Consider the following 17,939-nt stretch of genomic DNA (forward strand, 5'->3'; position numbering starts at 1 on the left):
ATCTAGATCCTAGACTTGAATGGAATTTGATATGACCGACCGGTTATCAAAATTTATCGATATCCGGTTTGGCACAAATTCCCTTTTATCTTATCAAAAACTCCTTTTCCACGTGGAAATTTAACCATGGCATGTGCCGTTTCTTATTTTTAGACAATGACTTTGTGCCGTTTAGCTTTGATCAGAAACTACAAGGCGTTAAAAGAAATGTTCTCTTCTTCTCTGCTGGAGCTAGAGAAAGTATAAATGTAAACTTTTTCAGGTCCAACGCAGCAAAAAGTCTCCTCTTTTCTCTTTCTCTCTCTCTTTCCTCTTTGCGTCCTTCAGAGGCTGGAAGCGATCACCATGGCAGCATTTCTCGCGAGACGGCTTATCGGTAACAGATCGAGCCAGATTCTCGGGACTTCGAATTCTAGCTCCGGTGCGTTCATTTCCGTTTCTAGGGCTTTCTTCTCCTCCACCACTCCGATCAAAGCAACTCTCTTTCCCGGTGATGGGATCGGTCCCGAAATAGCTGAATCTGTCAAACAGGTGCCTTTTTATAATCTGTTTTCTTCTTTGTTCGTTCATGTGTATTGTTGGAACAGAAGATGTCGTCATTGCTAGTTATAGAATGTACGAGTTTGATCGTGTCTTGCATAATTTGAGACGTGTTCGAAATTTTGTTTATTTAGTTTATTGTTGATGATGTCTCTGAAAATGTTTTGTCTTTATGCCGATCCAGGTGTTTACTGCCGCTGATGTGGTCATTGATTGGGACGAACAGTTTGTTGGTACTGAAGTAGATCCTAGAACCAATAGTTTCTTGACATGGGAAAATCTTCAATCTGTGCTTAAAAACAAGGTTGGTTTGAAAGGACCAATGGCAACGCCAATTGGAAAGGGTCACCGTTCCTTGAACCTTACTCTTAGGAAAGAGCTGAATTTGTATGCCAATGTTAGGCCTTGCTACAGTCTTCCTGGTTACAAAACCCGTTATGATGATGTTGATCTCATTACCATTCGTGAAAACACGGAAGGAGAGTACAGTGGGCTTGAACACCAGGTAAGTCTGTTGCTCTGTCATTTTAGTGAATCTGTATCTAGTATCATTTTCAGAGACATGGTGTTAATTTGTCATTTTTATTTGCTAGGTTGTCAAGGGTGTGGTGGAAAGTCTTAAAATTATTACCCGTAAGGCGAGTATGAGAGTTGCTGAGTATGCCTTTCTTTATGCCAAGACTCACGGAAGGAAGAAAGTTTCAGCAATTCACAAAGCCAACATTATGCAGAAAACTGATGGTCTTTTCCTGCAGGTCTGCTCATATTGGAACTCAGAATACATTAACACTTCTCAATTAGGGGAACAAAGCGATTTTCTAGTCTCTCGCTAGCTTCTTTTTCTTAACCTTTGTTCTGAGTATATTTTGTATTTGCTTCCTTCTTTGCAGTGTTGTGATGAGGTTGCTAAGAAGTATCCTGAGATATATTACGAGAAGGTTGTTATTGACAATTGCTGTATGATGGTAAGCTACAACATGATTTCCACCCTATCTTTTGTTTTAAATTATGTTAAGATCAATCTCATAGTTAATTAAGTTAGTGGTTGGGATAATCTTGTTGATTTTGGAGGTTAGATTTCCCCGCAACCCATACTTGGGTCTGCTTTTCGCTATTTTTACTTATGGAACAAAATGCTTTCTTGTAATGTGGAATATGGGATTGATAATCTTAATTCTGGCAGCTTGTGAAAAACCCAGCACTTTTTGATGTCTTGGTGATGCCAAATCTCTATGGAGATATTATCAGCGATTTGTGTGCCGGACTTGTTGGGGGACTAGGACTGACTCCTAGGTAACATTTCTTCCTTCATCTCGCAGAATATTGTCTAGTATGAAAATGAGGCAATCATCTTATGATTTTATTATGTTTTGTTACAGTATGAATATTGGGGAGGATGGTATTGCCCTTGCTGAAGCTGTTCACGGCTCTGCACCTGATATTGCTGGAAAGGTTAGTCATCATTCTTAGATGTTATCATCGTTTTAAATTCGTGTGATGCATTTAGTTGTAGTTATTATTAGAGTAAAATACGATTTAGACAATGCATTAGTGCAGCATTACAGATTTTGACCAATTTAAGTGAACTTACTTTTACCCTAAAACCAAGTATGATAGAAGCTACTCCTGAGAGAAGATTCTTCATTTCTCTCTGCTCTGCATTTTCTTAGTTGAACATTCAGAGGCTTTCATTGTAGGTGGGATCATTGTCTAGTTTCTACTGTTTAAAGGTTCTTACTGGATGATCGTGCTTGTAGTACTTGAATGGTGTTCATAACTGGCCTACCTAGCATTAAGGGTAAACTGTAAACGAGTCTATAATATACATCATGTTTTAAAGAATCTCTGCACAATGGGTTTAGATGTTCTTAACTTATGATCCAAAATTATGTTCTTCTTTTCGGTGTTGTATAGAACCTGGCGAACCCAACAGCTTTGCTACTGAGTGGAGTGATGATGTTGCGGCACCTGAAGCTCAACAAACAAGCAGAGCAAATCCACAGTGCCATCATCAACACAATAGCCGAGGGAAAGTATAGAACCGCTGATCTCGGAGGTACCTCAACCACAACCGATTTCACAAAAGCCATCTGTGATCATCTCTAAACACCTGTAAAAACCAGAATTCTTTCTTTACTCTTACTCATTCGCCATTGGATCTTCCTCTTGGATTTTCACTCCAAAAATTTTCTACTTATTGATTCTCTTCCTAAGAGGAGAAACAAAGCCGCCATTGGCTTTAGACATTGATTTGTGTTTTCCTTAACATTTGAAGTTCTTGCAGAGCTGTATTTACTTCTTCTGCCTTTAAGATATAGATATTGGAAGAATCCATCAAAAAGGTTTTTGTGAACACATTTACAATTTGTGAATCTTGCCTGAATTGTTTGGCGTTATGTCTTAATCTCTGTGAATGAATCTTCAACAATAATAATATCGTGCCTTTTTCCTTGCCTGAATTGTTTGCCTATTCTCTGTGAATACACAACTCTCAAACCCTGAAAAATGAAAACTTTCAATGCTGAAAGTAACCAACGTGGATGCGTCAGGACTTATCAATGCCGCCGACAAATTCAATCTTTTCCTATTTATTTGTAAATTGCAATGCTATCACATTTGGTTGTCTCATTGTTTTTAAACTCTCTCTTAAATAAACAACAACTTATTAGAATGTTAATGTTCTTACAACAAGATCCAATAGACTTTTGGACATGTGTTGACAAATTTTCTCAAGTGGGTTGGTGGGATTGGGACTTATAGCTGCATTATACAACAAAACTACTCTAATCAATTAATTTGTTACTCACAAAACACAAGTATTTTTGTTTCAGTTTTCTTTTCTCTACAAATGAATCAACTACACTAAAATTTAGTTTAATTTAGAAATTCTAATGGCAAATTGTGCATGATTTTTAGACAATAAATGCATTAAAAAGTAAAATAAAAAATAATTGTAGAAAGAAGAAGAATCTATCTTTGGTATACCTACTTTGGTTTTCCACCTATTATAAACACAACAACACTTGTTCACTCACCAAAACACAACACTTGCTCTCTCCATTACCAGATCTGAATCTCTTCCCTTTCTCGAAAATCCTTGACAGATAATCATCCATGGCTTCCTCTGATTTCGATGGTATCCTTTTGGGAATGGGAAACCCACTCCTCGACGTCTCTGCCGTCGTCGACCAAGAGTTTCTCGACAAGTAAGCTCAGATCCTGATTGTTTTCGTTCGGATCTAGATTGATTGTGTAAGATTTTCTTCTGGGTTATCTGAATTCAAATGTTTTCCTCTGGATTTGTGGCAGATACGACATCAAATTGAACAATGCGATTCTCGCTGAGGACAAACATTTGCCCATGTAAGCTAATCACTTTTCTCAATTTTATCTTGCATTTGAATTCAAATGGTGATAAAGTGGCTTGATTAGTATTTTTTACTCTTCAACTTGTTCTCTAATCCATGTGGATATGTATATATGGAATCTCTATAGAATTTTGATTTGATCACTTCTATGCTTAAGGGAAACAGACACAAGTTTGGTGATTTTTTTCATTGGCCTTAAAGTGATTCAGACAAATAAAAAAGAGTTTCACTTTCTTGATGCGGTCTGAACATGACATCGACTATTTTTCACCTACTCTTTGTTTATTCACATGATAATTGGTATGCTTAGGTACGATGAAATGAGCCAGAAGTTCAATGTTGAATACATTGCTGGAGGTATATCATCTTTTGAGCTATTATTCGACATTTGGTGTTAGTGTGTATTAGCAGGATTTTTGACATCTTCTTGATTTCGTTTGGTTTTCAGGTGCTACCCAGAACTCAATCAAAGTGGCCCAGGTAAACGATAATTACGCCTTATTATTCTCATACTTGTTTTGAAGTCAGTACCTTTTTTTTGCTAAATGAATGGTATCTTTGATTACTGCAGTGGATGCTTCAAATTCCTGGGGCTACCAGTTACATGGGATCAATTGGAAAAGACAAATACGGAGAGGCAATGAAAAAGGATGCTACAGCAGCTGGTGTCAATGTGAGTCTGCTTTTAAGTTTATCAATTATTAATTATTGGTGGTTGGTTTTCATCAGGAAATAGACTGTTAATCTGCTCTTGTTCTGTACCCAGGTCCACTATTACGAAGATGAGTCAACACCTACCGGAACTTGCGGTGTCTGTGTTCTTGGTGGAGAAAGGTCAGTTTACAATCATTCTCTCTATGTCTGGTTATGATTGTCTTAATAAGATTTCCTTCTGCTGAGGCATGTTTCCTATTTTGCAGGTCGCTCATTGCGAATCTTTCTGCTGCTAATTGCTACAAGGTTGAACACTTGAAGAAGCCTGAGAACTGGGCTCTGGGTAAGAAACTCATCTTCCGACCTTTTTATTCTGAGATTGGATAGTTTCATATGTTGGAATTATCTGAGATTTGTGAAACATATTTTTTTTGGCAGTTGAGAAGGCTAAGTTCTACTACATTGCTGGATTCTTCCTCACGGTGTCACCAGAATCCATTCAGTTGGTACGTGAACATGCCGCTGCAAACAACAAGGTAAGAAGACATGATCCTTTATGAGAACCAGGCACAGTGATCTGTCTCCCCTATCTGTGTGTCTTTAATTTGAACAGTCCTCCTGATATGCTCACCTATTTGGCAGGTGTTCACGATGAACCTTTCTGCTCCATTCATCTGTGAATTCTTCAAAGATGTTCAGGAGAAGTGCATACCGTAAGCACATCCTAATTTCTTGATCCCTTTATTCCATCTTATAATTGCCAAACTAATCACTGGCGATATACTGAAAAGCAAGACGCTGCATCTAATGTCTTGCTTGGACCAGGTACATGGACTATATTTTTGGCAATGAGACCGAGGCAAGAACCTTCTCCAGGGTTCACGGCTGGGAGGTAACTGCCGATACTTCACCCTGTTTTTTGGTTTGAAGAAAGACAGTTTATTAATCTGTTTGGTTATATTTTATACAGACTGATGATGTTGAGCAAATAGCCATCAAGATGTCCCAGTTGCCCAAAGCCACTGGAACGTACAAGAGGACTACTGTGATTACACAAGGCGCAGACCCCGTGGTTGTCGCCGAGGATGGAAAAGTGAAGAAGTACCCAGTCATCGCTCTCCCCAAGGAGAAGCTTGTTGACACCAACGGTGCAGGTATTTGATAAGAACTCAGCCCTCACTAACTGCTCTCTAACTAAGTCACAACAGCTCTAATCTGCTACATTCCATCTTAGATTAGATACAGTTAGACTTATAGCTAAGAGTTGATCCCCTGAATTCCCCTTCAAAAGCTTATTAATGTTTGATGATCTAAACCACTCATCTAGTAAGCGTAAACACCACGTGAACCCTTATCCAAATCCCGGTTTACCAAATTATTTGCTATGTTAGACTGTAATAAGAAGATCATCATGCATTTGGTCTCAGTTTCAAGTAAACTAATTCCGATTGTTTAACTGCCTTTTTCTGTAATCATAGGTGATGCGTTTGTGGGAGGGTTTCTTTCGCAGCTGGTGCACGGAAAGGGGATTGAAGAGTGCGTGAGGGCAGGATGCTACGCTTCAAACGTAGTGATCCAGAGGTCTGGATGCACTTACCCTGAGAAACCAGACTTCAACTAAAGCTAAAAGTCTGACAAATCATCCTTTTAGTTTTATCTCCGAATGAGATTTTGGTGATCATTATTATACGACCCAAATAAACACTATTGTTGTTTGCTTGTATCAACTTTTGAGGCTTTGAGCTATTATTGAGTGTGTTTTTGGCTTGATTTTATTATTACCCTTTCATCAGTATTCTATAATTTAATAAATATAATTGCTATGCTAGGCCGAGTATGATATAACCAAATGTCAAAATGTTCATAACTTGTTACATCTTCATGGATGTAATTTTTCTCCATCTTTGTTTGAACTTGCTTCATAAAGTAATTGAATGATCACAATTCCCTATAATGTGCATTACTGTTTTTATAACTTGTTTCTCTATCGAATTCAATTTAGTTTGGTTCCACAACTGCATTGGACATTGCTATGCAAACAAAATTTGCGGAATCTTTTATGTCGGTACATATATTTCTATCGAATCATGGAAATGACAAGTAATGTCTAGTTTCGGATGTTTTTGATAATGTAAAGTAGGACCAGTATACTAATCAAACTAATTCACTTCTAAAAGTCCTTTTGACTTTGAACAATAAGGTTCTAACAAGTAACTAGTAACAACTTTGACTTTTACTTCACTTCTAGATTCTTATCTTTTACGTATACTAATCAAACTAATTCGTGCATAGTGAGAACTTAAATTGGCATGGGAAGGGTCACGAGTCAAATATGGTTTGATCCACTTTAGTAGTAACATATTAACATCTATTGGTACGTAGGTGAAGTTACGAGATTTGAGTGAAGGTGACAATATTCATACGGAACAGTACACTTTTATATTGATCCACAGCAGCGTAAGCAACACGACGAAGTGGGGTATAAAGTATTTTAACATAATTGTATAAAATAGGTTAAGTTACCAAGGTTTAAGGTATCTCAACAAGTGGTACAAATACAATTTACTAAACCGATTTCAAGAAACCGATAGATCAATCAGAAACCAATACCGAGGATTTCTTTAATTCATTTTGTGTGTGAAAATGCTGAACTTTGTCGTTAATCTTTATCTAATCTAGGTTCCAGGAAGATTTGGGAAATCTCTTAGGTGACCCAAGTTAAATATCCCTTTCACTTCCCCATTGCAAATCCCACGATTATCATAAAAAAAGATTAGTAGAGAATTATGCTCATTAACATAAACATTAATGAAAGATTATATTTTCATACATTTGATAGGTAGAATTAAAGGACTTTGGAAACCATTTTGGCATCATCGGCTGATTCACCATTTTATAGATTTTCAATCATTTTTATTTACAAATGGTTGATGTGAGATGATAATAAGTTAGTAACATTAAATATTAGCATTATTATATAAAACCAACATTAATGAATACATCAATTTGTATCTGTTTCTGAAAAGGTCCAACATGTTGAGTTGTCTATCTTAAATGCATAATCATATACTCCCTCTGTTCCTAAAAATTTGATGTTTTAGTGTTTTAGGTTTGTTCCACAAAGATTGATTTTCTGGATTTTTTCTTTATTTTTAATTAATTGATATTAATAAATCGTAGATTCCAAGACGTAATGATTAACTGTTTCAGAATACTATTGGTTAATGATTTATTAAGAAATCATTAAATAAAATAAATAATTAAACAATGATTGTTTCTTAAAATATGTGAAATCTCTAGAAAATCAATCTTCTAGGAACAGAGGGAGTATCTATGTTGAGTCACTCACAGTCATTTTATTTTGTATGTTAAACTTTTCACCATCGTCTATTCTCATTCCATTTATTTGAAAGATTAGTCAGTGTCTCAGTGACTCAGTCATAGTAAAATTCCCTAAACAAAAGAAAAATGATGTTGAAATATAAGTTTTTTTAACCAAATAAAAACCATAACTCAAAAGTGATTTAAATACACTGATCTCTATTGGCTACTTTGCGAAGCACCCTAAAGTTGAACAAGTCAAAAGAAATAGGAAGTAAAACGTTTTTTTTTTTTTTTTTTGGTCTACTAAAAAAAATATTATTTTTGGAAACATCTTACACATATGGACAAGCGAATTTCTTTTCTTTTGTCCAATTTAAATTCTCAGTTCCTCGTTCTCTTGCTGACTTAGCTATCTCTGTGAAGACTTTTTTTTTTTTTTTTTTTGCCGTGTGACGACTTCTTCTTCTTCGACCTCCTTCTCTTCCAAGCTTTGCTTCTTAAAATCCATTTCGTAAAACCCCTCATACCTATCTTTTCTCAATCCTCGATCTCTTTTGTATCGTAATTCATGAACCCCTTTGTAATATTTATAATTATCCTTCTCTTCTGGCGATTGGATTACAGTTACTTCTTCTTCTTCTTCTGATAAAGTTTTGATTTTGTGTACGAAATAAATACAAAGGTGAGAGTTTTGATCATCTTTTGCTTTTTATGCTTGTTCAATAAGTCAAAGTTCTTTATGTTGCTCTTGGGTTTTAGTGTATAGGAACCAACTTGCGGAATTTGATTACTTTTAGCTTGGAGATTCTTTCTATTAAACTTAGGGTTTGTGTTACTTAGAAAAGAATTTGGATCTGTTGAGTCATAAGGCCTAGTAAAATTTGATCTTTTGACTCTGAAGTTCGAAATTAGAATAAGATGAAACAAAGGGGAACTCTGTTTTAAGTGTTGGGAAGCCTCAACTGTGGAAATGCTTCAACTATGCAGATTAGTTGTTCGATAATATGCTTCAACGAATTCAAATGGTTTTGATGTTCTGTTTTTGTATAATGTTACATGATCAGTGTTTATTTGTGTCCTGCAGTGGAGAAACCTCGGTGTTTTAATCTCTTTTCGATAATGAAGTGTTTCTTGTTCTCTGGTGGGGACAAGAAAGGGGAACAGAAGACCCCTATCTCGGTTTCATTGACTTCTAACTTCTCTGACCGCGAAATAAACCGCAGCGGGTCAGAGTTCAACTCTCGGGATGTCTCTGGGACGAGCACAGAATCATCCATGGGGAGGAAGAACTCGTACCCTACAATGTCTACTAGAGCAAGTAATATCAGAGAGTTCAGCATTACTGATCTCAAGTCTGCAACAAAGAACTTTAGCCGATCTGTTATGATCGGAGAAGGTGGTTTCGGGTGTGTCTTCAGGGGGACAGTGAGGAACTTAGAGGACCCGTCAAATAAAATCGAAGTCGCGGTGAAGCAGCTCGGTAAAAGAGGGTTGCAGGTATGTCTTTTTCCAGTTTTGTTCTCAAGATTTGTCACTTATCCAAGTGGCTAACTCGACTATCTCATTTGTTGGATTTTGCAGGGGCATAAGGAATGGGTTACGGAAGTTAACTTCCTCGGGATAGTTGAGCATAAAAACTTGGTGAAATTGCTTGGCTATTGTGCAGAAGATGATGAACGTGGAATCCAACGGCTTTTGGTTTATGAATACATGCCTAACCGAAGTGTTGAATTCCACTTATCCCCTCGCTCACTCACAGTTCTTACTTGGGACCTTAGATTGAGAATCGCCCAAGATGCAGCTCGTGGCTTAACATACCTGCACGAAGAAATGGAGTTTCAGGTAATGTCATGACTCTGCCAAGCTACTACTGATCTCATTTCTCTCTCTTTACTGACTTTGATCTATTGCTTTTTCAGATAATATTCCGGGATTTCAAGTCCTCGAACATTCTTTTGGATGAGGACTGGAAAGCAAAGCTCTCAGATTTCGGTTTGGCTCGTTTAGGTCCATCGGAAGGACTAACCCATGTTTCTACTGATGTAAGTTCTGCATTCACTTCTTTTGGTTGCAAGATTGGAAAATATCTATGTTTTTTAACGGGTTTCTTCGGCTTCATTAGGTCGTTGGTACAATGGGTTATGCAGCACCTGAATACATTCAAACCGGTCGTCTCACATCGAAAAGCGACGTGTGGGGATATGGAGTCTTCCTCTATGAGCTTATCACAGGGAGACGACCGGTGGACAGAAACAGACCCAAGGGAGAGCAGAAGCTTCTAGAATGGGTGAGACCTTATCTATCTGACACAAGGAAGTTCAAGCTCATATTAGACCCGAGGCTCGAAGGAAAGTACCCAATCAAATCGGTTCAAAAGCTAGCAGTTGTGGCCAACAGATGTTTGGTTAGGAACTCAAAGGCACGTCCCAAGATGAGTGAGGTGTTAGAGATGGTGACCAAGATTGTGGAAGCGTCTTCAGGGAACGGTAGCCCGCAGCTAGTTCCGCTGAACAGTCTAAAAGCTTCGAGAGGCGCGGGAGGAAAGAACAAGAGGGTTTTAGAGACGAGGAACAATGGTGGTGGAGGTGAAGGAGGTTGGTTTGGCAAGTTATGGAATCCGAAGACAATAAGAGCTTGTTGACTTCTTTAGAATTCAAACTCTTCTTACAAAACAAAAGGACTCTAGAAAGGTTTCATGGAGATTGCAAAGCTTGAAGATTGTGGCGAGATCAAGATCAAGCTCAAGCTTGTATACATACATAAAGATAATTATATATGAAGATTTGTGAAAGATTCTAAAATGATACTATAATATAATGTTTGTATGATTACAGCTTAATTAGTAAGATATGTATATTTTAGTATATAAGCAAGAATGGCTTATCAGAGTTTTTGTTCCAAAGCTGATCAATCTACTTGTGCTTAAGTGTAAAGTTCCTATGAATTATCTTTTTTTTTTGGTAAGATGTTCATGTTCCTATGAATTATCTTTATCAAAGAAAAAAGAAGTACCTATTGATTGCCATAAGTAAATATTAACAAAAACATAAATAAAAAGAAAACAATAATGGGTTTTTACTTTTAACTTTTAAGGACTACTGAAATTTGGGAGAAGTAGTTGGAATTTGGAAAAAGATTATTAGTCGATAGGTAGGAAAATTGATATTGCTTGTGTTTTTATGTAGCAACAAAATAATTGTGTACTATTATATAACACACGAGAATTTGATATTGTTCCATATATTATAAAAATCTGGAACCAAAGTTTTTGATACACCTCACTTTTTCGTAATATGCACAAAACAATTTGACTTTTGTGGCATTGTTTGTTCCTTTTGGAGGAAAAATGAAAGAGATTAGGAGTTTTTAGACACATAACATAGATAGGGTATAAGATTTGGGAAAAGTAAAAAGATTAGGGGTCGTTTTGATATTACTAGAAGATAAGAAAAAAAAGGAAAATAAGAAAAAAGGAAAAAAAAAAAAAAAAAAGAGGAGATCTCTTTTCCAACAAGAAACGTAGAGATATAATTAGCGAACTCCTTCAGATCCCATTATCACAAATCGATCTCTCTCTCAGAAACCAAAAAGCTCTCAACTTTCTTCGATTTCTGAGGGAACTCTTTCGTTAATCTCAAACTCAATCATGTCTACCCCAGCTGAATCTTCAGACTCGTAAGTACCCAGATCTCTGATTTTGGTTATCCGATCGGGAAATTTCGGATCTTTCTAAAGTCTAGGCTTTTTCGATTTTGGGGATTAGGGTTTTGGTTGATCTTCTATTCTTAAGTTGAATCTTAATCTTGTTTGTTTCTGTTACAGGAAATCGAAGAAAGATTTCAGTACTGCTATTCTCGAGAGGAAGAAGTCTCCGAACCGTCTTGTCGTCGATGAGGCTATCAACGATGATAACTCCGTCGTCTCTCTTCACCCTGCAACCATGGAGAAGCTTCAGCTCTTCCGTGGTGATACCATTCTCATCAAGGTTTGCTTTGCTTTTCTTCGTTTGGATTCTCTTTTGATTGATTTTTTAAATTAGGGGTTTTTCCTTTACTCGATTGATGGATTCTTATGTGATTCTACATAAACTAGGGTTTGTGTAGACTTTTGAAACCAGTGATGTATGATATTGGGTATTATACAAAATAAAGAGACTTGCTTTTTTGAGTATTGTACTGATCCTGTCTTGGTGATTGATTCTTATTTGTACTCTTTGTGACTTCTTATTTCGTTTGGATATTGGCTTTCAGGGTAAGAAAAGGAAGGACACTGTCTGCATTGCTCTCGCTGATGAGTCATGTGAGGAGCCAAAGATCAGAATGAACAAAGTAGTCAGATCTAACTTGAGGGTTAGACTCGGAGATGTTATTTCTGTTCACCAATGCCCAGACGTCAAGTACGGAAAGCGTGTGCACATCTTGCCTGTTGATGATACTGTTGAAGGAGTGACTGGAAACCTCTTTGATGCTTACCTGAAACGTAAGTTGGCTTTTTATTTTAGATCCTTATCCAGTTATGCAAGTTTTTATTTTTCTTTGGATGTTGTTTGGTTTGAGATATTATTGGAATGATTTCTAAACAAAAATTGAATTCTTTTCAACAGCTTATTTCCTGGAGGCATACCGTCCAGTGAGGAAGGGTGATCTCTTCCTAGTCAGAGGAGGCATGAGGAGTGTGGAGTTCAAAGTCATAGAGACAGATCCTGCTGAGTACTGCGTGGTTGCTCCAGACACAGAGATTTTCTGTGAGGGTGAGCCTGTGAAGAGAGAGGATGAAGAAAGGCTAGATGATGTAGGTTATGATGATGTTGGCGGTGTCAGGAAACAGATGGCTCAGATCAGAGAACTTGTTGAACTTCCCTTGAGGCATCCACAGCTATTCAAGTCAATTGGTGTCAAGCCACCAAAGGGAATTCTTCTTTATGGACCACCTGGGTCCGGAAAGACTTTGATTGCTCGTGCTGTGGCTAATGAAACTGGTGCCTTTTTCTTCTGTATCAACGGACCTGAGATCATGTCCAAACTGGCTGGTGAGAGTGAGAGCAACCTCAGGAAAGCATTTGAGGAGGCTGAGAAAAATGCCCCTTCAATCATATTCATTGATGAGATTGACTCTATTGCACCCAAAAGAGAGAAGACGAATGGCGAGGTTGAGAGGAGGATTGTGTCTCAGCTGCTTACGCTTATGGATGGACTGAAATCGCGTGCTCATGTTATTGTCATGGGAGCAACCAATCGCCCCAACAGTATCGACCCAGCTTTGAGAAGGTTTGGAAGATTTGACAGGGAGATCGATATTGGGGTTCCTGACGAAATTGGACGTCTTGAAGTTCTGAGGATCCATACAAAGAACATGAAGCTTGCTGAAGATGTAATTTTCTAATTATAGCTTTGCATGTGTTTGTTGAGTGTAATGTTTATTGAAAGCTAAAGTCTTCTTGTGGTTGTTTTCCAGGTGGATCTCGAAAGGATCTCAAAGGATACACACGGTTACGTCGGCGCTGATCTTGCAGCTTTGTGCACAGAGGCCGCCCTGCAATGCATCAGGGAGAAGATGGATGTGATTGATTTGGAAGATGACTCCATAGATGCTGAAATCCTCAATTCCATGGCAGTGACTAATGAACATTTCCACACTGCTCTCGGGAACAGCAACCCATCTGCACTTCGTGAAACTGTGAGTATTGACAGTACTCTGCTAAGAACGAGATCTAAGCTTGTATCTGCGCTTAAATCTCATTCCAAATTTTCTTCTTCGCTTTGCAGGTTGTGGAAGTTCCCAACGTCTCTTGGAATGATATTGGAGGTCTTGAGAATGTCAAGAGAGAGCTTCAGGAGGTAAATTACTAATTTTTTACTTTTGCTTGGATCTGTCCATTAATTGTAACTTGTAACCTGAGCTGTGTGATTGTTCAAATGCAGACTGTTCAATACCCAGTCGAACACCCGGAGAAGTTTGAGAAATTCGGGATGTCTCCATCAAAGGGAGTACTTTTCTACGGTCCTCCTGGATGTGGGAAAACTCTTTTGGCCAAAGCTATTGCCAACGAGTGCCAAGCTAATTTCATCAGTGTCAAGGGTCCCGAGCTTCTGACGATGTGGTTTGGAGAGAGTGAAGCGAATGTCCGTGAAATCTTCGACAAGGCCCGTCAATCCGCTCCATGTGTTCTTTTCTTCGATGAGCTTGACTCCATTGCGACTCAGAGAGGAGGCGGAAGTGGAGGCGATGGAGGCGGCGCTGCGGATAGAGTGTTGAACCAGCTTTTGACTGAGATGGATGGAATGAACGCCAAGAAAACTGTCTTCATCATTGGAGCAACCAACAGACCTGACATTATCGATTCGGCTCTTCTCCGTCCTGGAAGGCTTGACCAGCTCATTTACATTCCACTACCAGACGAGGATTCCCGTCTCAATATCTTCAAGGCCGCCTTGAGGAAATCTCCTATTGCTAAAGATGTTGACATCGCTGCACTCGCTAAATACACTCAGGGATTCAGTGGTGCTGATATCACTGAGATTTGTCAGAGAGCTTGCAAGTACGCCATCAGAGAAAACATTGAGAAGGTCAGAGATCTCTAAATCGCTAATCTCTAATCTCTAATCGAAATTATTATAGTCTCGTATCTCTGAACTTAGCTCTTGTTTTATTGTTTCAGGACATTGAAAAGGAGAAGAGGAGGAACGAGAACCCAGAGGCAATGGAGGAAGATGGAGTGGATGAAGTATCAGAGATCAAAGCTGCACACTTTGAGGAGTCGATGAAGTATGCACGTAGGAGTGTGAGTGATGCAGACATCAGGAAGTACCAAGCTTTTGCTCAGACGTTGCAGCAGTCTAGAGGATTCGGTTCTGAATTCAGGTTCGAGAATTCTACTGGTTCAGGTGCCACCACTGGAGTCGCAGATCCGTTTGCCACGTCTGCAGCTGCTGCTGGGGACGATGATGATCTCTACAATTAGTGATAACTTCTTTATCCTTTTTTTTTATATTAAGTTTAAAACTCGAATTCTCTACTTTTGGATTACTGGGGAAAGTGATACTGATTCTTTCCTCGTGTTTTTAAGTTATCCGAATTTCTTGTGTTTGGGTTTTAATCAATGTTCTTAATTTTCGTTTCACTCCTTTTTTTTTTTGTTTCATTCCTTACAAATGGAAAACAAAAGGATCACAAAGTAAGTTACAAAGATCACAAATATTCGCACATATCTGCAAATTCCTTGTATCAATGTTAATGAGGTAAGAGTGGTACATTTTTACAGAATCTTGTGAGAATGTGTGAGACAATAGATAGATTCGAAGCTGAGGATGTTTTTCTTTCTGCATCAATGGTGGTTTTCAAACAAACTTTATTAATCAACAACATTGATGTCAAGATAACAACAAAGCTGCTCCCAAGTCTTGAAACATAAATTGAACAAAGGCCAGATGTTGAAGATTGAAGATGAACATACTTAAAACGATATATTACTGTTCTTGTTCAAACCTTGACCGTTAAATACTTAAATCTTTAGCCTTCAGCGCCTATTCCACGTGCTCTAGGACGCCTGACAGCGACCAGCGGATTGACTATGCCTTGTGACTCTCTTCCCAAACCCGAGCCTTCTACGAAACCCATTCTCGCCATCATCCTCGACCCAAAGCCTGTTGTGTGCTGCTCAAAGGCTCCCAATCTTTTGTCTCTAATTCCTCCTGAACCAGAGGCACCATTTTCATGAGAGATGCGTTTCACATGTTTCCCAGAGGAAGACGATCTGTTGCGTTTAGCATTGTTATTGCTTGACGGAGTTGGGTCTTCAGTGTCAATGTTGAAATCCAGACCTAACCCAAGTGATTTTGGACGCTGAACAGCTTCTATTGGCTGTGCTATCCCCTTACCATCCTTTCCTAGACCGCCTCCATCTATGAATCCCATTTTTGCCATCATTTTGGATCCAAAACCTCTGGTATGTACCTCAAATGCTCCGATGTCTGCTCCATTAGAGGTTCCCGGAGTAGATTCAGCTACCTGTTTTGCATCTTTTTCACCTAAGGTTTTTCCAACAGCTATCTCAGAATCGATTATGCCACTAGACACAAACGATACAGGTTGATCAGCATATGAACTCTTCTTCCCATTGCTTTTATTTCTCTCCTGTTCTTCTCTGGTAGTTCGCTTTTTGGCTGAATCTTTTGCTTTCTTCCTATCTAAACTTCCAGATTTCCCTTTTACCTCTCCACTGACAGCAAAATCATAATCCTCATCTCCTGCTCCTATTAGCTTCTCAATGCGAAGTTTATCGCTGGCAGATGGCATACATGTCTGATATGTTCGAGTCACTGTCACAAAGCTTTTCTTACCAGAACCATTGCAGCTACTTGACAAGCGGTATACATCTGCTAATCGTCTTACCTGAGAGCAATCTCGATTATGCATACGCTGGAAACAGTGCATGTCCACGTTCTCCAGAACAAAACTCTCTAATTGAGAGTTAATATCAGCAAGATCAACACCACGCTGCAGCATTCTCTCACGGCGCTTCAAAGCAATGTATTCTTTGCGGTGTTTCTTTTTCTCACCAGGAAAATTACGGGAATTCTTACTCTTTGGTGCCCCTGAAGGCCAAGAGTGGGGAAACTTAGCCACCTCTTTCTTCTTGTTCTTCTTCCCTGAAAGACTTCTTGGATCCTTCACAAACATAAGATCATCCATTGTCAATGGATTAGTAGACTTACCATGCCCCGAGAAACGACTTCTTGTCGTCTTCTTCTTACCATATTCCATTGAAGCTTTTCGCAGACCAATACCAGTCAACTTTCTTGTTTTTCGATCAGAAGAATCACTTGAAGAACTGTCATCACTTGACAAATCCAATTTATCCAATGACTGTTCTGCCAACCAATGAGCATCCAACATAATCTCACTGCCACCAATACCTTCCAAGTAATCCTTTGCAACAGCATCATCAATCTCGGAATTACTTCCAAACATGTCTTCCGAGCTGTCACTCTCAGATGATTCAGAAAATCCATTGCTGCCCTCATCTCCAGATTCATCATCATCCATCTCTTCTTCTCCATCACTCTCTTCACCAGATATATCTTCAGTGTATAACTTCATCCCTCCTATAGAAATGAAACCTGAATTCCTCCTTTTCGGTGTTTTCACAACATCAGGCATCACTTCATCGTCATTTCCACCAGACTCCTCAACAGCATCAACTTCCTCCTCAGGGGAAAATGAACCACCTTGATCTCCCAATGCCTTTGGAATAGAAAGGCTACCACTTGGTGTAGCATCAGAATCATCACAAAATCCCAATCCTCTATGGGAATCATCACCCAAAACAAAACTCGGTTCGTATTCGTAATCATAACTTACCTTAATCCCTTTCGATGACGAAGGCGTTTGATCCAGAAATGCAACAACTTGAGTCGCCTCTGACTTCCCCAACACAATAGGAATTGAACCATCCATTTGATCCCTGTCAACGCCTGCTTTTCGCTCTAACCCTTGCTCAAAATCAATGGAAGGATACTGATACACATAAGTATTACCACTGCATTTCCTTGGACCACTCATGGAAGCAGAAGCTTTTACGCGATCTGTGCTTCCATATTTCAATCCCTTTCCCGAAGAGCTTCCTCCACGAGATGGCGTAGAAAAGTTAGGATCTTTTCGGTAATCGGAGAGAATACCTCCTTCGACAAACAAAGTAGTATTATTCTGACGTCGGCGACGACCACCGGAGGAAGATCCCGCCGCGGAATTATGATTGGTTCTCGTGCTTTGTCCTGGAGATCTAGCCTTGCTTTTCCCAGAACCACCACCACCGTTAGATCTTCTCCTACCACCGCCTCGCATAATTTAATCAACCTAATTCCCAGAAAACCCTAATTTTGGGGAAGACGACGATGAATCAAAAGGAAGAATCACAGATCTTCTTTATTAGTGTGTTTGCCATTTCTGGTTCTTCCCAAAGAAATGGGCCACGTAACTAAAACGATGGGTTTCGTGTCGTTTTGGCGTCCTCTCTTCGAGGATCGAATTGTTGGATATTCGAAAGATATGGCC

At 38.8% G+C, this 17,939-nt stretch overlaps 5 protein-coding genes across 5 annotated transcripts; 4 read left to right on the plus strand and 1 right to left on the minus strand.

Annotated features, from left to right (window-relative positions):
- The first annotated feature begins 235 nt into the window (after nucleotides 1–235).
- On the plus strand, nucleotides 236–2,995 carry LOC9320824 (isocitrate dehydrogenase [NAD] catalytic subunit 6, mitochondrial). Its single transcript, XM_002882591.2, has 7 exons — nucleotides 236–531; nucleotides 725–1,045; nucleotides 1,134–1,295; nucleotides 1,431–1,505; nucleotides 1,724–1,833; nucleotides 1,920–1,992; nucleotides 2,455–2,995. The coding sequence occupies exons 1-7, from the start codon at nucleotides 346–348 to the stop codon at nucleotides 2,644–2,646; spliced, it is 1,119 nt and encodes a 372-aa protein (XP_002882637.1). The 5' UTR covers nucleotides 236–345; the 3' UTR covers nucleotides 2,647–2,995.
- A 522-nt stretch (nucleotides 2,996–3,517) lies between these two features.
- Nucleotides 3,518–6,370, plus strand: LOC9318704 (adenosine kinase 1). The gene is made up of 12 exons (XM_021032713.1): nucleotides 3,518–3,746; nucleotides 3,850–3,903; nucleotides 4,219–4,265; nucleotides 4,357–4,388; nucleotides 4,480–4,581; nucleotides 4,675–4,742; nucleotides 4,829–4,905; nucleotides 5,001–5,098; nucleotides 5,205–5,275; nucleotides 5,388–5,454; nucleotides 5,533–5,716; nucleotides 6,041–6,370. Exons 1-12 carry the CDS (start codon nucleotides 3,655–3,657, stop codon nucleotides 6,181–6,183), a joined length of 1,035 nt encoding a protein of 344 aa, XP_020888372.1. The 5' UTR covers nucleotides 3,518–3,654; the 3' UTR covers nucleotides 6,184–6,370.
- Nucleotides 6,371–8,293: 1,923 nt separating this feature from the next.
- Nucleotides 8,294–10,789, plus strand: LOC9318705 (receptor-like serine/threonine-protein kinase At3g01300). The gene is made up of 5 exons (XM_021032711.1): nucleotides 8,294–8,568; nucleotides 8,971–9,383; nucleotides 9,468–9,728; nucleotides 9,806–9,928; nucleotides 10,009–10,789. The coding sequence occupies exons 2-5, from the start codon at nucleotides 9,006–9,008 to the stop codon at nucleotides 10,525–10,527; spliced, it is 1,281 nt and encodes a 426-aa protein (XP_020888370.1). The 5' UTR covers nucleotides 8,294–8,568; nucleotides 8,971–9,005; the 3' UTR covers nucleotides 10,528–10,789.
- A 523-nt stretch (nucleotides 10,790–11,312) lies between these two features.
- LOC9318706 (cell division control protein 48 homolog A) lies at nucleotides 11,313–15,006 on the plus strand. Its single transcript, XM_021032702.1, has 8 exons — nucleotides 11,313–11,561; nucleotides 11,709–11,871; nucleotides 12,137–12,365; nucleotides 12,490–13,256; nucleotides 13,341–13,562; nucleotides 13,652–13,723; nucleotides 13,808–14,452; nucleotides 14,545–15,006. Exons 1-8 carry the CDS (start codon nucleotides 11,533–11,535, stop codon nucleotides 14,845–14,847), a joined length of 2,430 nt encoding a protein of 809 aa, XP_020888361.1. The 5' UTR covers nucleotides 11,313–11,532; the 3' UTR covers nucleotides 14,848–15,006.
- A 208-nt stretch (nucleotides 15,007–15,214) lies between these two features.
- Nucleotides 15,215–17,895, minus strand: LOC9318707. Its single transcript, XM_002884712.2, has one exon. The coding sequence runs from the start codon at nucleotides 17,727–17,729 to the stop codon at nucleotides 15,396–15,398; it is 2,334 nt and encodes a 777-aa protein (XP_002884758.1). The 5' UTR covers nucleotides 17,730–17,895; the 3' UTR covers nucleotides 15,215–15,395.
- Nucleotides 17,896–17,939: the final 44 nt, after the last annotated feature.

Source organism: Arabidopsis lyrata, assembly GCF_000004255.2.
Source record: "Arabidopsis lyrata subsp. lyrata unplaced genomic scaffold ARALYscaffold_3, whole genome shotgun sequence".
Classification (NCBI taxonomy): Eukaryota; Viridiplantae; Streptophyta; class Magnoliopsida; order Brassicales; family Brassicaceae; genus Arabidopsis; species Arabidopsis lyrata.